The sequence below is a fragment of the Pyricularia pennisetigena genome, chromosome 6, assembly GCF_004337985.1.
Source record: "Pyricularia pennisetigena strain Br36 chromosome 6, whole genome shotgun sequence".
Lineage (NCBI taxonomy): Eukaryota > Fungi > Ascomycota > Sordariomycetes > Magnaporthales > Pyriculariaceae > Pyricularia > Pyricularia pennisetigena.
Window position 1 is genome coordinate 4843286 of NC_043744.1, and position 17579 is coordinate 4860864.

The 17579-nt window shown below is 52.4% G+C and overlaps 5 protein-coding genes across 5 annotated transcripts; 2 read left to right on the forward strand and 3 right to left on the reverse strand.

Annotated features, from left to right (window-relative positions):
• Positions 1 to 124: 124 nt before the first annotated feature.
• Positions 125 to 5563, reverse strand: PpBr36_05190 (uncharacterized protein; the record flags this gene model as incomplete). The annotated part of the gene is made up of 2 exons (XM_029892348.1): positions 125 to 1378; positions 1469 to 5563. The coding sequence occupies 2 exons, from the start codon at positions 5561 to 5563 to the stop codon at positions 125 to 127; spliced, it is 5349 nt and encodes a 1782-aa protein (XP_029749644.1).
• A 512-nt stretch (positions 5564 to 6075) lies between these two features.
• PpBr36_05191 (uncharacterized protein) lies at positions 6076 to 6526 on the forward strand (the record flags this gene model as incomplete). The annotated part of the gene is made up of 3 exons (XM_029892349.1): positions 6076 to 6187; positions 6325 to 6438; positions 6501 to 6526. 3 exons carry the CDS (start codon positions 6076 to 6078, stop codon positions 6524 to 6526), a joined length of 252 nt encoding a protein of 83 aa, XP_029749643.1.
• A 239-nt stretch (positions 6527 to 6765) lies between these two features.
• PpBr36_05192 (uncharacterized protein) lies at positions 6766 to 7825 on the reverse strand (the record flags this gene model as incomplete). The annotated part of the gene is made up of 2 exons (XM_029892350.1): positions 6766 to 7226; positions 7354 to 7825. 2 exons carry the CDS (start codon positions 7823 to 7825, stop codon positions 6766 to 6768), a joined length of 933 nt encoding a protein of 310 aa, XP_029749642.1.
• Positions 7826 to 9941: 2116 nt separating this feature from the next.
• On the reverse strand, positions 9942 to 12209 carry PpBr36_05193 (uncharacterized protein; the record flags this gene model as incomplete). The annotated part of the gene is made up of 1 exon (XM_029892351.1): positions 9942 to 12209. One exon carries the CDS (start codon positions 12207 to 12209, stop codon positions 9942 to 9944), a length of 2268 nt encoding a protein of 755 aa, XP_029749641.1.
• A 3043-nt stretch (positions 12210 to 15252) lies between these two features.
• PpBr36_05195 (uncharacterized protein) lies at positions 15253 to 15880 on the forward strand (the record flags this gene model as incomplete). Its single annotated transcript, XM_029892352.1, has 2 exons — positions 15253 to 15338; positions 15460 to 15880. The coding sequence occupies 2 exons, from the start codon at positions 15253 to 15255 to the stop codon at positions 15878 to 15880; spliced, it is 507 nt and encodes a 168-aa protein (XP_029749640.1).
• Between the last annotated feature and the right edge of the window lie 1699 nt (positions 15881 to 17579).

A 17579-nucleotide genomic window follows, 5' to 3' on the forward strand; every position in this document is an offset into this window, starting at 1 on the left:
GGTGGTGTGATGCAGAAAGTCGCCCCAACAGAAATGATATTACAATGCTTGCCATTGTTTTCTGCCACACCCTGATTGGCAGCAACGACAATCTCCCGGTCCACGCTTCATTCTTCACACATCATCAAAGCGGCATTAGCCCGATCCCGGTCCCAGAAGCAGTCGTCCTTGCCCTCGAGGCAAAACCACCATTTCCACTCCCAGACCGACTCGAACCAACTCTTGTGGCGACATTTCCTTTCTTTCCGCCACCGCCGCTGCCAGCCGTAGCTCTGCGCTTGCTCACGCCGCCGCCGCCTCCTCCACCTCCCGACGTGCGACGGCTTCCATACGATGTCTTCCTCCCACCATTTCCCCTCCAGTTGGACCTCCCTCCCCTCCCAGCCCCAGACCTGGTTTTGGAGGACGAGGACTCGTTGTATGTGACTGGCACGGCGTTGTATTTTTCTCTCCACTCGCGGCCCTGACGCTCGGCCTCTGTCTCGCGACTAGGGTTGAAGTACTTTGATGATGTCTCGGTCGATTCCTCTTCATCCTCATTTTCGCCCGAAGATTCCTCATCGCTAGTGAAAAAGTTCTCTTCGGCCGTCGCCTTGCCCTTCTGGACTCGTCGGGGCTGTACGTCCAGATTATCGTCATCGCTCACAAGGTCTACAACGTCCATATCGCCGCCGCCGCCGCCGCCCATGGAGTTGCGATAGAACTCGTAGTACTTTTTAAGAGTGGGTAAAAGCTCGTTACCATAGCGCGCGACGTTCTCTTTGTTGATGCCAGAGACCCGCCGCATCTTTTCGAGCGAAGTTGTCCAATCCATAGCCATGGAACGTAGGTGCTGTTCCGTGAATAGTAACTTGCGTAGGCCATTGTTATTGCGCACGCGCTCCTCGATGCGCTTGGCGTCTTCGACGAATTGCATCAGAAGGTCCTGATGTACATCGTTCAGCTGCGATATGGCCCCTTCTCCGCCACCGTTACTACGGATCGGTCCGCTGAGTTCTTCAAGGGTTCGCTGGCGGGATCTCGGAACAGTGCGCATGCTCTTCTCAAAGTAGTCTTCGTCGTCGTCGTCATCATCAGAAACTACAAAGTTGTCTCTTGCGTAGCCATTCCGGTGCCTTGGTGCCGCACCAGCCGCGTCGTCGTCCGACTCTTCATCATCTTGATTCAGCACCAGCGACCTGCCCTTGGACTTTCTACTGGTGTTCATCACAGGAGAAGAGACATTGGTCGATGGGGGCAGGTTTGATGCCCCGAGACTGGCAGTCTTTTTGGCTCGCTTCGGGGGTTTTGCGTTATCCATAACACCATTACGGTTTGTGCGAGTTACCAGCTCAAGCCTCTGGTGCCCGTCTATGAAGGCGTTGGCCCTGGGTCCAGCCTGAGTTTCGTTTTCATTAGCAAATCTATTCCCAGCCAAGTAAGCCGATATCATACGCTGCCGATTGAGTTCAGAACCACCGAAACTTACACCATAGTACGTGATAGGAACGCCTATGCTTCTCACGGTCTTGTGGTGCTCCTCCAGTGCGTCTTCCGCCTGTAGACGATACAGAATACTGAGAATAACATGCTGCTGCAGTGACTTGGCAACGCCATAGTGTTCAGGCTTTGGATCGTCCTTCTTGATTCCCTTGCCCTGGAGTATGTCGGCGCACTGCTTGGCGGTCAGCCGTTTTCGCCCAATAACCTTGAGCGCCGCCACGGCCACGTCCGTGTAGTCCACAATGGAAAACTCGCCGCCATCACGGCAGTTGTCGCAGCTGGCGTCGCACTCCTTCTTGTCAAACCGCTCGCCAAAGTATCGCAGGATCTCGACGCGGCGACAGTCTCGCTTGTTCTCGCAGTACTCGATGACACGGTTCAGCATCTCTCCTTGGCGCTCCTTTTGCTGCTCGCTGCCTTCGCCCTCTTTAATCATTTTGCGTAGCGTGGCTATGTCTCCATAGCCAAAATACAGGTAACAGTCCGACTTTTCACCGTCACGACCAGCACGCCCCGTCTCTTGGTAGTACCCCTCGAGACTTTTTGGCAGCGACTGATGGATCACAAATCGCACATCCGGCTTGTCTATACCCATGCCGAATGCAATGGTAGCCACGACAACCTTGATCGTTCCCCTCTGCCATTTCCTCTGGATATCCGTCTTCTTATCCGTCTCCATGCCGGCGTGGTAAGCTTCCGCCGAGATGCCGTATGTTTGAACAAGTTTCTTGGCTATATTCTCTGAGCTCTTGCGAGAAAGTGTGTAGATTATGCCGGTCTGGTCGGCGTGCCTTTCCAGAATTAGCTCCGCAATCGACTGCAGGAGATTCTTCCCTTTGGGGCGCACATCGTAGTAGAGGTTTGGCCTGTTGAAGCTCTGCGAAAATACCTCGCAGCCGTCGATTCCGAGATTGCTCTTGACGTCAACAATCACGTTCTTAGTCGCCGTCGCCGTCAGAGCCATCACAGGAACGTCGGGGAACATTCGGCGGAACTCGCCGAGGGCCTTGTAGTCTGGCCTGAAGTCGTGGCCCCATTGGCTGACACAATGCGCCTCGTCAATGACGAACCGAGCCAGCTTCTTGTTGTGGTAAGTACGCTGGAGCGCATTGGTAAACGTTACACTCTTGCTAATCATCTCAGGAGTGACGTAAAGAAGCTTAAGAAAGTTTTCCGGGTTCTTGTTGTTCAGTGCGTCTAGAATCATGTTCTTGTGCGTTTTGTCAATGTCTCCACTGAACTGAGCTGCCTGAATATTGATGTCCCGGAGATGGTCGACCTGGTCCTGCATCAAGCTGAGCAGCGGAGAGACAACGATAGTGATACCCCGCGTAGCTCCATTGTTGACGACGGCAGGGAGTTGATAGCAGAGGGACTTGCCTCCACCAGTGGGCATCAGCACAAAGGCGTCTTTGCCACTCAGTGTGGCATTGATTGCCTCAAGTTGGTTGTGCCGGAATCCGGACATCCTGAAGTGATCTTTAAGCGCCTTTCGAACGTCGTTGGACCAAGGATGGTTCATCAGCTCACGCGGGATCGAGCTTTTCGGGATGGCCTTCTTGTCCTTCTTTGGAGGTTCTTTTCTAACTCTCGGCACAATGGCTGTATTTCCTGACGTTTCAGCCAGTGCCGCTCTACTCGCTTGCGTTGAGGCAGCCCTGCTTGAAGACTCCCTCTCGATATGATCCGCTAGCATCACCAAGCTGTCTTCATCACAGTCAAAGTAATCAACCTCTTCTTGCACGCTTCTAGTGGCCGGTTGATGTGCAGCAGGTGCCGGAGGCTGAGGTCGCGCGGGAGCATGTGCCTGTCGCCATTCCATCGCATCATCCTCCTCCTCGTCGTCCTCTAGTAAATCCTGTATGCACTGATCTTGCGATGCATTTCTTGTGATCGTGGATGGCACCGGGCGGCTGAGCTCGGTGTTTCGTGTCCTGGTTGTGCGAGGGAAAGGGGGAGGTTGGTGCACGAGGAACCTCTCCTCAAACTCATCGCTCCGACTGATTACTGATTGTTGTTGCTGTTGCCTTAAAGACGATTGTGTCTGAAGGATGATATGCGGGTTGTTAGCCGAGGGTTGGATTTGGCTGGACGGGCGAGACAGCTGAGACAGAGGAGCCTGCGGAGCATGCTGCGTAGCCTTCACAATCTGATTTGGTGGGTATGGCTCGGGCTGTGGCTCCTGAGCATTATCGACATCGACCTCTTCATACAAGGCAATATCATTCATGCCTGCTGCAACCAACAGCCGACGTATGCTTTCCTCTTTCTCATGGAGTTTTTCTATCATCCCGCTGATGCGTAACTCGTCATCAGTCGTATCCAAGTTGTTTTCGAAGGCCTCGACCAGCTCATTTTCGAGTGACTGCTTCTGGTCGGCAATAATTTTGTGCGCTTCACGCTCGGAATAGAGGTCACTGAGGATTTTTCCTTTCTCCGAGAGTTGATTACGAGCCTCTTTGACCTGCTGCCTGCGCTCTTGGGGCCAGTTCTCGACAAAAGATCGTCTGTAGTCCTCAGACAGCTTCTTCAACTCGGCCTGTATACCTTTCCGTCTCTTTTCAATGACGCCCGGATTTCTGAGGAAGAGGTCCATAGCCATTATGCTACCATCAGAATCCGAGCTGTGAGCGGCGAGCTCCTCGGAGACTCTTGATTCCGCATTGGCTTGAAGGTGCTGAGCGTCATCTATTCTTGGCCTCTTGGATGGAGTAGGATCGACCTTGGGTGAAGGAAGCCTACTTCTCGATTGTGAGGAAGCTTGGCGCTGTGTACTTGAGCCTTCTTTCCCGCCAGAGTCTGGCCCGCTGAAGCAGGTCATGTATGACACATGCTCTGTGGGAGGCGTCACGAAGTTATCTTCCATAAAATCATCCTCGGAATCCTGGATAACTAGACTATCCTTGGACTGCCTCCTCCGTTTGCCCCTCGGGTTGTCCTCGCTAGAATTAGGCGAATCATGTTTTGAAGAGACGGCCAGGGATGATGTCTGTGACTTGTTGCTACTCGGTGTTGTTTTGATAGTGGTCAAAGAGACACCCTGTTGGGGTTGTGTTAATAGCGTGTTAGGAGCTGGGTTATCAGGAAGTTCATCCAGGCCATCAGCATTCCTTCGAAGGAGTGTCTCAGTGCTCTGAAGTGGTTCGGTGACTCTGCTCTCATGGACTATAGAGGTACCGTGGGCTGCGGCCGGGCGGGCCCTGCTTGGGGTCTTTTGAGAGCTTGGTAATGACTTGCTAGGTCTTCTGGTCATTGGCGATGTAGCCTTGGCAAGGGTTCCAATGTCAGGGAACTCGTCCTCGTCGTCATCATCCATAAACATAGCCTTCTTCTTCGGAGCTGGCGTGACCTTGCTCATCTCGGAGCTTTTTCTCTTCTTGGCGCTTCGCTTAGTTGACATATGGCTTTCCCCCGAGAATCCATCATCACTCTGCCAAAGACCATCGACCAACAGAGCTGAGTTGATATCAAAGTCGTCCGAGGTGAGGTCTATTGGCGCTCCGGCTTGGTCTAGACAATCGAAGTTGACATCAGAAGAAAAGTCGGGGCTCCGAGCACGATGGGCGACTCGAGGAGTAACTGGAGATTCCTCCTTGAGAGCCCGCGAGTTGTCCTTGTCAACCAGTCGAGAAAAGGCGCGTTGAAGAGGAGGCAGTACGCTTGTCGTCGAGGCCGGTGTCGGCAGAGGCTGCTGCTCTTGCTCCTTTATGAGCAGCGACGGCTTCTTTGACTTGGATGCTGATGTCAATCTCGCCATGCTGTCGATGTTGTCGTCGGCCTCGTCGACCCCGTTGCTTGGGATCCCGAGTCGTGGTCGAATCGATCGGGCGGCGGCATCTGTAGCGGGAGTCGGAAGGCGTGGTGCTGTTGTTGGCAACGATGGCTGTGCCGTGCTTGGGGTTGGGAGCACAGGCTGCTGCTGCTGCTCGAGAGCCCTAGGTAAAGGATGATTGTCTTGGCTGAGTGTATACTGGCTATCGAAGCTCGATGAGGCACTAGGTAGCTCAGGGCCGAGGGGCCGGGTACGGCAGGCGTCTTGTAGTAACCAGGAAAGCTGTTGGCGGAGGTTGTTACGCGTCATGAAGCCGTAGGGGAACAGCCGTTCCAAGCCGACGCCACGGACATTGAGGCTATGTAGGTCTAGAACTAGACTTTCCAGGGCCTGGGCGGCTTCGAGAGATTATCGTATCTCTTGCTAACTTTCCTTTGGCATCGACAAGTTTAGATTGAAGGGGACAAGGTGGTGGTTGGTGGGTCCTTGGTGTGCAGGTAGCAGTTCCAGGAGTAGATGATGGTTGCCGCCGCCCACTAAACTTATCGCGTCGGGACCGTGTCAAGGCGCGTGGTCATGTGCCCCACCTCAAAGTGCCTCTCTTGAGGCCCCGCACCACTTATTTCAGCACAGCGCGTTCGAAACGCAGCTAATTCCCTGCTAACATCACGTGAATCCAAGCATCAGCTAGCATCGATCCGTCCAACCTTCCAGGAGGTGCAACATTGTCAAACAGCGAACTAGCCTACCGTAGGAAACTCGTTCAAGCCATAAAAAAAAAAAAAAAATTCCCAGGAAAATTCTATCCCATCAATACCGAGATGGAGAACGGCACGATGACCCAGGGCGAGGGCAAAGACCCGACAAGCTTCCTTGGTGAGATTATTGGGCACATGGTCACAGTGAAGCTGAACTCGGGAGTCATCTACAAGGGTGGGTTGAACCTCTTGCCTCTCTCGTCTCTGTCGCCTCGATATCGGGTGCACTGCCTTGCGAAAACAAGAGAAAGAAGAAGAAAGAAAGAAGAAAAAAAGTTGACATCTCAATATGACCATCTTGACGAAAAATAGGAGAGCTTCAATCAGTTGACGGCTATATGAACATCGCACTGGAGAAGGCCGAGGAGTGGGTTGCTGGCCAGAAGAAGCGCTCATACGGCGATGCTTTTGTCCGTGGAAACAATGGTGGGGGTTTCTTTCTTTTTGTTATGTGACCTCTTTGCGTATCTACTAACTCAGAACCCCAGTCATGTATATTGCCGCCTCATCATAAGAAATATCAACAGAGTCAGACTTAATTAAGTTTCAGCAATTCGAACTTTTCGGTTTTCTTCGCAACGGTTGCTTGCTATCATGCGACGGAGTAGCTTTCTCAAGTGGTAGAAAGGGTGGGCAGCTCTCGCCGGCAAAGGCTGCCAGTTGACTTGTAACATCTGAGTTGATACAATCATATATCCTATGCGCTTACAAGTCTAGCAGAAGATAACTTGCAGGCAGATGGGCAGCGACCAACTAATAATACCCACCAATCTTATCCGTCCATGCGAAGTACGTTTGTCCACTGATCTTGACCTCCCCTTTCTCGTTTCTCTCCACGTCGTCCCCCTTCAGCGCCTCGTCGAACCTTGCCCGCAGCGCCTGCGCCTCGTCACCGCTCTTCTTCATAATTATGGCCATCTGGCTCAGCGTGCACATGCGCCTCCAGAGCTCGTCCTCGCTGAGCCATATGGAGAAGGGCACCCGCTCCTCTCCGAGCGGCAGGCTGAACCGGGGTGCCTTTCCGGATGATCCACCGCACAGCGCCTGCAGCGGGCTGCTCGCCAGCTGGCTCGTGAATACATCCTGCCACCTGGAATGCCGGAAGCGCGGGTGGCCATCGTCGGGCAGGGAGTGGACCATATCGTTGAGCTCCTGCTCCCACTTGGTGCTGGCCTGCCAGTCCTTTGGCTTGTTGTCTGCACCCCGTCTCCCAACTCTTGATTAGGAAAGGAATCGTATACGATGAAACCCCATGGTGTGATTTGCACAATAGAATTATCGAGAAAAAAAAAGACGCTGCAGAAAGGAGAAGACAACAAGAAACAAGAAAAGCCAACTCACAGTCCTCGACATTCCAAATCATCCCAAGCACAGCCATAGGCTTCAACACCCTCGCAATTTCCTCGAGCGCGCCATCATCCGCGAACCAATGAAACGCCTGCGCGACGACAGCGGCATCCCCCCATCCATCCTCCACCGGTATCCCACCCGCGTGCCCGTCCACCAGCTTGACGCGGCCGCCGCTCCCGCCGCCGAGCTCCTTGTCCGCCAGCTGCGCGCGCATCCCGGCGAGCGGCTCCACGGCCACCACGTCGTACTTTTCAGCCCTTTCCACCAGCCTCTCAGTGAACTTGCCCGTCCCGGCCCCGACCTCGACGATCCGCGCCCGCCCTCTACCCTTGACCTTGATCTTGTCCAGGAACAAGTCCACCACCACCCGCGGATACGTCGCTCGGTACGCGTCGTAGGCGCCTCCGTCGCTAAACCCTTCCTTCGCCGCCTCGGGTATCCTGAATGGAGCCGGGCATTCCATGGTTTCTGTATTGGTAGGTTCAAAGTTTTTCTTTTTTTTTTTTTATCTTTTTTTTTATGCCAGACAATCCTATTGGCTGTTGCGGCTGCACTCACCCTAATGTGTCTTAGGTAAGGTATCTATGATGTATGTACCACTGCAAATATTTAGATGAGGCGGGTACCGGTATTTTGCTTCTGTGATTTAGTGTTTGTTGCAAGTGCATGCACATTGAACTTTGCTTCTCATACTCTTTCATGGGGGTGATACACTAACCATCAGATGTTCGTTCTGCCCCATGCTTTCGTCCCTGAAGAGACAAGCTGTGATTACGTGGCACCACATACGATCGACAAGCCCACAAAACAGAATCCATCTACGTCATGGTATATATCACATATACGCAATACCTCATCGGTAAACTAGTCCAGACCTAGGAGACTGTCGCGTGTCCGTTATTCCCGGGCGCTCAAGCGCTTTCGGGATCTTGAAGACGACCCAACCTGGCTAGTGTCATCTTGTAATTACGACGGCATCGACATAATTCCATAATACAAGCTTTTTCATCTCGGCAGCTCCGGGCCGCAGTTACATGCACTGATCGCAACGCACCTTAATTATTTCGTGAACATGGAAATGGTATATGATAAAATCGGAATTATAACAGACGAAAGAGATATATATCCCTGCAGTTCCCGCGTCAAATTTCCAGTTCAGCGTTGCGAGAGTCGAGCCTTCATTCAAATCGTTATTTTTCGTAACATTGTACCAAAATCTTTCATTCGCTGTGGTGCGATGATAGGGGGCTTTACATAGGTATAACGGAAAAACGAAAAAAAAAAAAAAATAATATAGAGAACAAAAGAAAAGTGCATCCACGTTCGGATGGAAGAGCTTCAAAAACCAGTGGAGATAAAACAACAAGCAGATGATCGTGAGTGGCGAGAATATAGATGGCAGATGTCAAAAGAGGTTCCAGGGTAGGGTTGGACAAGAACCATTGGCTTAGACCGTGTGGCGTGACAACTGTGACAGGTTTTGTCGACAGCCATGTCATCTTGAGTGTCAGATTTAAGTGCATCGATGCATATAGAACAGGGAAGGGCTTGCAGTGTGACGCGTGCCGCGGACCCCGGAAATCTTGGTAGCCGGAGAAACGAGAACAGCCTGCATTCCCGGCGGATCGCAATGGCATAACTTCTTCAGCGAGTTGGCCGTGAGAAGGTTGGTCTAGCTTCTCAGTAACGGTCGCGGTCACGGTCCCGGCGGTCGTAGTCTCGATCGTAGTCTCGATCATAGTCCCTGTCACGGTCGTAGCCGTGATCACGTCTGTTTCGGTCTATTGGGGCCACAAAAATGACATCAGCGGGGTCCATTCATTAATTCATACTATTTTCCAAGTGTTTGGGACGCAATTTAAGGCTGAGCGGGGAGGGAAAATGGCCATGAACAACATATGTCCGTTGGCACGAGTCGGAGAAAGTTTTTGGATGTGGCAGCAAAGACGGCTCAACGCAAGTGAACAGCGAATGGCGGTGTGACCGCCCCCTGCCTTCTTGAAGCAGCTGCAGTAAGGAGGCAATGTTACAGTGTAACCCCATGTCGTTTCCCTCTGCATGCCTCACTTCTAGGCTCTCAAGAAGACCCTCGGGCACTCCTTATCACTGCCCGCACAAGTCCTTGAACTCGGGATTGCTACTCCGTAGATCATCAAGACTAGAAGCATGGAATTTAAGAGTCTTCTCTCTGCGGTGTAGAGCAAGACAGACCAAGCAGACACCTTGGTCCGGACGTAAACTGTGCTTAGGCTTCATAGGTAGATTTTGATGCTAGCCTGGAGGGTATCTTATGCCGATAACGCCAATGCATTTGCTGTTGCTGATCTGATCGATATTGATGGAAGAAGGCGGGAAATGCCCTGAACCGCAAGCGAGTAGTGTTGTGAAGTGGTAGTAGAAGTAGTAGGAGTGGGTGTAGTGTCTACGCATCATGAGACGCGCTGCAACGCCACCGCCGAATATGCCGCAGGTAGCACACGGAGCGGCGAGGGCTGACATGAGCTGGACTGATTGGTCTGAGGGTTGCACTCCATGAAGTCCCACACTATTGCATAGTGTGGGTGTCTGGGCTCAATTCCTCAACGCCTCCTGCGGTCTTCATCGTCGTAATCGTAACCAACAGGAGGTGCTGGCAAAGAATTACTAGCGTATGGATTGCCATCGATATATCGTGGACCATCGTCATACTCATAGCGCCCGTCACGGCTACCGCGACGAGCAGCGGCGAGGGCCCAGTCGTCTTCGTCAGTCCTCGCCCTGCTCCTCGCTCGGCTCCTTGCCCTCCCTCCCTCATAGTCGCGATCCAGATCTTCCTGATGTTCTCGATCGAGAATGGCGCGTTGTCTAGCTAGGCGTGACATACGGCGCTCATGGCGAAGTTGTCTTTCATGCTTCCACTCCTGAAGCTCTTTACTCTTCTCGTGGGCTTCCTTGACTTCTGAAATGGCGCCTTTAACGCCCAGGGCAGCAACGCCGATTGAGGCCGCATCTTGCAGAAGTGCCCTAGTCTTGAGCTTTTTGGCCTCCTCCGGGGAAAGACGTCCATCCTTAACTGCCGCTTGCCGTGCATTGCGTTTCTCCATGCTCTGATAGACATTGTGGGCTGCGTGGATGGTCGCCACGCTAGCCAGGCCAATAGTGAGTATTTGCTTACCTCTTTTCCTCTTAGTCTCCTTCAAATCGTCGTCAGAGTCACCCAAGTCCGTGTCCGATGCTCCATCGTTTCTTCGACTTCCTCCACCGCGTGATCGTGATCGGCTGTACCGTCGCCGATCGCGATCATCGTCGTACTCATCCGAGTAGCGTCTCCTCCGGCCATCGCCGCGAGACGATCCCCGTGGCGACCCTACATCGCTACGCTTGTCATCTTCGGGTCCGTTGCCGATACCAATCCTAGCAAGCCGACGGCGAGCACCATCAACGACACTTCGACTGCGGGCACGAACACCCTTGCGAGACTGGGAGCGGGAACCACCACGGCTAGAGGAGCGACTGCGGGGACGACGAGAGCGTGAGCGCGATCTTCCATCCTCGTCATCATCCTTTCGGCTGTCCATGATCTTCTTCGCTCCCAGGGCACCTAGACCGGCCGTGGCCAGGGCAGCAAGGCCGGTTACACCGCCGCTGCCGCCACCGCCATCTTTGCTGGAGTCTCGCGCTGCCCTCGATCGAGAGCGAGAGCGACCGGTTGCCTTATCTTCTTCAATGTTCTTCTTTGAGCCGTGAATAACCCGGTTTCCAACAAGACCACCAATGACCGACTCTGCAAGACTCAGTTTCTGATTCTTGTCTGGGTTCTGAGCAGCATCAATCGTAGCGGCACCAGCGGCGGCAGTAAAAACACGCTTCGCCTTCTCTCCTTTCCAACCACCGGGTTCTTTCGCAACGCGGAAGGCTTCTGTGGCGCCTGCGATGAGTGAAGCCATGGCAGCCTGCTGGATCTTGTTCTTCTTCTCGGGTGACTTGGAACGAGACCTTGAACGGCTTCCCCGGGGCCTGCTGCCTGCGCGACTGCGTGTTTCGGATCTGCCATCCCGGTCACGGTCCTTTTCTTTGTCCTTGTCATCTCCTCCACCGCCGGTCAGGGCCTTGACGGCGCCGCCAAGACCGGCAGCGGCTAGGGCGCTCTCAAGGAAGTTCTTGTGACCTTCCTTCTTCTTGGGGTCGTCCTCTTCCTCCTCGTAGTACTTGACCATTTGGCCGTCGCGGCCTTTGTATGCAATCATGGTGGACTTCTTGTCTTCCTTCTCGGCATGCTTGTTGTAAAATTCGGCACCCTGGTATGCAGCAAGTGCGCCGGCAGCACCAAGGGCAGCAGACATGGCTGGGTTTCGGTTGACCTCTCCTCCATTTTCTTTACCCTCGTGGCGGTCGTATAGCTCCTTGCCACCGACAGCGATAGCAGCGCCAGCTATGGCGGCGATTATCTTCTCTTGCTTGGACATGGTGCGCGCACGGCGCTTCTCCTTCTCCTCTTCGTAGTACACGCTTCCTTCCTTTCTTGAACGACGGTCATAATCACGGTCATACCGATCATAGTCCCTGTCGCGGGGGTCGCGCGAGTAGTACGAACGGCGGTCATCATAGTCGTCCCAACCGGGTTCTGCGGACCTGGCCCTCCTAGCATCGCGGTACGACTGACCATGGCCGGGCATGGGAAAGTCGCGCCGTATCTCCTCGATAGACAAATCGCTGTCCTCTCGGCCACGGGGCACAACCTCACGGCCTGAGTGGCCCCTCATCTCAGTAGCATCAAAGTATCGAGGATCTCTGTCATCGTAGCGCTCCTCGCGAACGTACTCGCGCCGCGTGGAGCGCCGCGGAGCATCGTAGTCGTACCCGGACATGCGGTGCAGTGTGCGGCAGCAATTTATTGGGTTGTCTGTTAACTTTGTTTGTTTCGAAGGGAGGTGTGTGTCGCTCGAGCGACCAAAATGATGCGTTCAAACGGAAATAATAAACGAAATATGGTGCAACTAGAAGGCGAGGCGAACAGAGCTACCAGTTTAGCGTCATAAGTATTGAAGAGGTAGTGGGGGGCCCTGGGTGCAATGATGACAAGGGGACCCTCTTCCACAGCCACGGTTGAAGTGGAGGGGAAAGAGGGGCTGTGAAGGGCACTGAGTTGGCGGGGATGTACAAGATCAAGGAAATGATGATGGCAAAAAGCCGTTGTGGATTATTCAAGCCTTGATTCTCAGGCAAACACATGGCATCTACGCAGCAATCAATCAATGTCCAAGGTGTAGAAAAATGCAAGCAAGGCTAAGTATGCAAGAGGAAGACACATGGCTGGTACACGTCGCGGAATAGTCTAGGCACGGCAGGTGTGAAACGGTACGCAAGTGTGCAATGAGGTCAGGGCATATGACAACGTTGGGGGTGAGCAATCAGGCACGGCAGGGGCTGACGAACTAGAGAACTAGCGCGTGTGCATAGACAAGTCCTATACATAGATAGGATTTTAAAAGTCTTTTGGGAATAGATCTTTGGTCTTTCAAGGGAAGCTGACGGATGGGCTTTTTTTGGTGCAGACTGGCGAGGACAAAAATAGGAGATCTTTGGTTCATGGTGGGCCTTTGTGCCGCTTATAGAAAAATATGACATGCAGCGGGCATTCTTGAGCCCAACAGGTTTCCAGCGAAATGCAAAATGCAAAATGTGGAATGCCTCCAGATAGGGGTGCCGGTACCTGCCCAACTGTGGGTGTCATGTCTCTCCACCATGGCCATCCACTAGGCTGGCCCTCATATTGTTAGCTGTTGCTGCCTTGGAAGGCAGAGGACCTTGGTCAAAGCCTCAAAGGCACCTGGTACTGGCCCAACGATCTTTTTGGACCTTGGAATTCACCTGAGGGACAGAGCCCAACCAACCCACTACCGCAAACGGCCGACGCAGCCTGCATTTGTGGCTAGTGATACGTAAGGGAGTGGGGCGGCGCGCCCGATTGGAAACCGAGAAGAAAAGTGAGTGACGGAAACGGAGTGGATTGCCTGCTCGGAGGTACACCACCACAGTGAATGGTACAAAGACCTCACTGTAACGCACCGCGCTTGGCGGCGTTGCCGACCGTCGACATGGTTGTCGCGCTCTGCTGCCATTTAGCAGCCTGACCAGGCGGTTTCTCTCCCGGTTGGTCTGCTGTTGCTGTTGGCTACGAATAGAACCATTGCAGTAGGACGGTAGTGGAGTCTCATGAACGTTTAGCCCGGATGAGGCCTCACAGCCGATGCTCGTGCCGCGATGACTGGCTGGTTCCTGCCGCAGTGCTGATGCTGATGATGTCTGATGACACTTGGGGCTAAATGGCTCGGTCGGGTGTTTCTTTTCACTGTCCGTGTGAAGTGGGACCGATTATGACGGCAGTGGCTTGGGTGAGGCTAAACTCCCCGCCAGCTCCAAATCAAGCAAGCATAGACACGTGACATTGTTAAGGTGATGAATTTTGACAGCTGGGGGTTTGGTCATCCTTCCTTGCGGCCCTGACCCTGGTACACCTTAGGAAACCATTGGAGCAGGTGTATGGTAGGGCGTCCAGCAAGGGTGACAGGACAAGGCAAAGCTCAAACGGGAGCGATTTGGATATTCACACTGCTTTGTGAACTGTTTGGTCACTGCCAATCGCTGTTTTCCTGTTTCTTTTTTTCGGATTTACTTGCCTTGCTTGTCTTCGGCTCGCCAATTTCCCATTGCTTTCATTTCACTCGATGCACCGTTCTCTTCATCGCGCATTCAAGTGCCGATGATGAGACACAAGGCAGTACAAGCACAGATGTCTGTAATGGCATACACAAGAACAAACGAAATGGGCGTGCCACTGTTAAGGGAATTGTGCATGGTACAAGCTGTTCATTTACGTCCGAGAGTGTCAGCCTGGACCTGGACCTGCATTTAGTTTGGCAACCAATAACGGGTCCGTGTTTACAGGCTTTACAGTATATGATCAGGGTTTGTAAGGCCGTGAGGGATACCATCTGGCTCGGTGTCCAGTTGAATCTTTGAATGGGTCAACCTCCAACAGCGCAATGCCGCGCACTCCGCGACATCAGCTTGCCAAATCAGGTACAAGATTGAAGAAGCTTAGGCAGGAGATTGGTCAACTCGGCTCCGTACTACATCGGAAACTCAGACAAGTTTGCTGGTTGTGATATTCACTGCTACTATCAATCATAAATAATGCAATGGTGTCAGCCGGGAGACATTGACTAACAAGAGCAAACACAAAGCGTGTCATCAAACTTGCTCTCTGACTTCCAAACGACCAAGCCAGCTACCCAGCCTGAATAGATATTCGCCGCGGATTCGCCTTATACACGGCAGGGGTTGACAAGACTGCTTCATGTGCCACTGTATGTTGACATGTTGTTCCAAATGTCGACGGCGTTGTCCGTTCAATTTGTTTCAAGGAGCGAAACGGGAGGAAAGGTGACTGGCATGTGTTCGCCCTTGTCCTCTTTCCAACGCCCACTCAGATGGCGAGATTGGTTTCAGGAGATGCCTTGTTCAAAAAATCGGTCACATCAGTCAGAGCATGACAAGGAATACAAACATTTGAATATTGTGTAGCTGTCTCGGGATATGCAAAGTGAAGGTGGACGTGAGATAGGGTTCGTAATGGAAAGCTTGCGAGTCCTCAAGGATACTTGATACTGGCTACTTATACGTACCTCATCTTCCCCTATTCTTTCTAGCAGCGGCTTCCAGTTCTGCCGAGTTTCCCGCTGCTAGTACGCTTGCGTCCCTTCCTCACTCGTTTGGAAAGAAATTTATCGCTTGCATAGATCGCAACTTTCCTGTCTTTCAAAATAGGCCAACATTATATTCTCAGTTGCCCAACACCACCAGCAAGTCCTCCTACCTACCATTCGCAAAAATCACAGAAAGGCGAAAATGTATCCATCAACAAGTCTGATCACGACATGTATCCTGGCAGCCGGCAAAGTCCTCGCCTATGAACCGCTCCAGCCAAGACAAGCGTGAGTTCATCATCGTCATATCATTCTCCCTAACAACCTTTTCCCTAGAAACAAACCCATAACTTACACAGTCAAAAAAAAACAAAAAAAAACAAAAACAAAACAAATTCACAAATATTAGCACCGACCCCGCCTCATTCACCAAAGCCGTCTCCGCGCTCGTGCACACCTATCTCCCATCGGACTTGTATGCCCGCCTGACGGCCACCGTCACGGCCCTGGTGCCCGCATCCGAGGCCACCCAGGGCCCGGAGGCGATTCTCGTCTCCGCCCTGGCAGCCTCTCCACCCCCGACGTGGCTCACACAGGCCTTCGGCCCGGACGCCGCCGTCTATCAGTCCGGCTTGGCTCAAGGTGTCGAACAGATCCGCCCTGGCGGCAGCGGCGGTGCCCCCACCACCACCACCACTACCGAGGGTCCGACCGAGACCGAGGCCGCCGCCAATACTACCTCGTCATCCAGCGAGGGTGCTGCCGCCCGGCAGACGCTTGCGGCGGTTGGTGTGCTTGGCATGGCCGGCCTCCTGGCGGTAGCATTGTAATGCGTGTTGGCGACTGCTTAGCATCCCGATGAATTTCTCTTACTGTTAATCCTTGCAGGGCACCTGGTGAGGCCATTGAGGGCATATGTCCTGATCGCTAGCCATAAGCCTGCTCACATCTTCTGCGTTGACTTTGAAAGTTGTAACCAGGGCTGATGCCTCTTAGCCCGTTTTGTTGGAGATACCTCATACCTATCTTTCTGTATTCAATCAACCTGGCCTGGGCGAATTTCAAGATTAGTTAGAATCGCGTTGGGTCAGGATCTGGATATCGATTACTAGCCAATTTCAAAATCCACTAAAAGAATTCGTCTGTCTGCCTTTTTGCGCCCATGAGATATGTGAATGCCAAATCCTTCAGCACCACCGAGGCCCGGCTGACCCAAACCTCTGTAGGTAGTCTGCATTTACATCTGACTAGAGATAGTCGGCGTATAGATCAAACTCGAAGGGTGTGGAGCTGGATGCATGCCGAGATATACATAGGTTGAGGGATTTATTGAGCCGTATAATGTACAAAGGGTGCCAGCAAACCAAACTATCAAATTCGGTCTTTTTTGTCTTTTCCGGAGATGTATTTTGACACGAGATGATCAAGATAACAAGAAGAACTAAATGAAAAAGAGTGCAAACTGAAGCCCCCGTCTCTCCAACTTTTTTTATGTATGGTGGGAAAAAAAAAAAAAAAACGAGCTGTTTTCACCAGATGCGAACAGTCTCTGACCGTAGAGAACAAAGGTTTATGGGCAAGAAATCAATATCACAATCCTCCCACTCCCAATAGTAAAAGAACCCCCTTTTTTTTGAAATGCAAGCCGTGTCTGGTACTGCGAAAACAACAAAGACAGCCGAGTATTAGTCCCCGCTACTGGTAATGAAAACCGCGGTTTTTCATGAAAGGAAAAGGGTTTGAGCGGCGAGTTGTCTTGGGTGCGAAAAATGAGAAAACGGTGCTAATGGTATGCCTAGAACGGTAACAAGTTGTCAAACCGAGGACCTCCGCGCAACAACTGCAGCTTAAAGGCCGGGGTACTGTTGTTGCAAATTGGAGATTGAAAAGTCGAAAACAGCAGAAAAACACCAAAAAGTGGAATCCCAGCCCGATAACGCAAAAGTCGCTTTGCAGCAGAGCATAACACACTGTGCTCTCCTCTAGCCGCAAGGGTATCGAAACCAGTCCGCAAGACGGGGTGTCCGAGATAGACGTGGGAATTGCATGGCACCAAATTAAGACCGAGCAATATCCTGCCGTTGAGCTGGATAACAGAGCTGCGATTACGGGCAACGGGTCGTGACTCTCGTAAAGATATATCAGTCTTCCCCATCCCCATGTCGTATCTGGCGGCCATGGCGGAAACGCCACGGTACCTCTAGCCCACACAAATTTGTATGTACTTCTGTGTGTTCCAAAGTCTTGAAAATAAAAGGATCAAGCCCGCAAGCTTGCTGCCAGGGCAAAGGAAAAATCCGTGGAATCTAAAGCAGCAGTTCATCGCAAGGCTGAACCGTCAATGCAAAATCAAGGCCCAGTGGACATAACCGTATGTGCCTTATTGCCTCGTTCCGGTGGTATACCACAAGCTATGTCTTTTCAGGACGTGAAAAACCAAGCGAAAGCCCACGGAAGTCCATATTGAAAAGTCGATAGGATGGTAGCCTAACGCCGAACACGTTGATGTACCCGCTGGAGTGATATTTG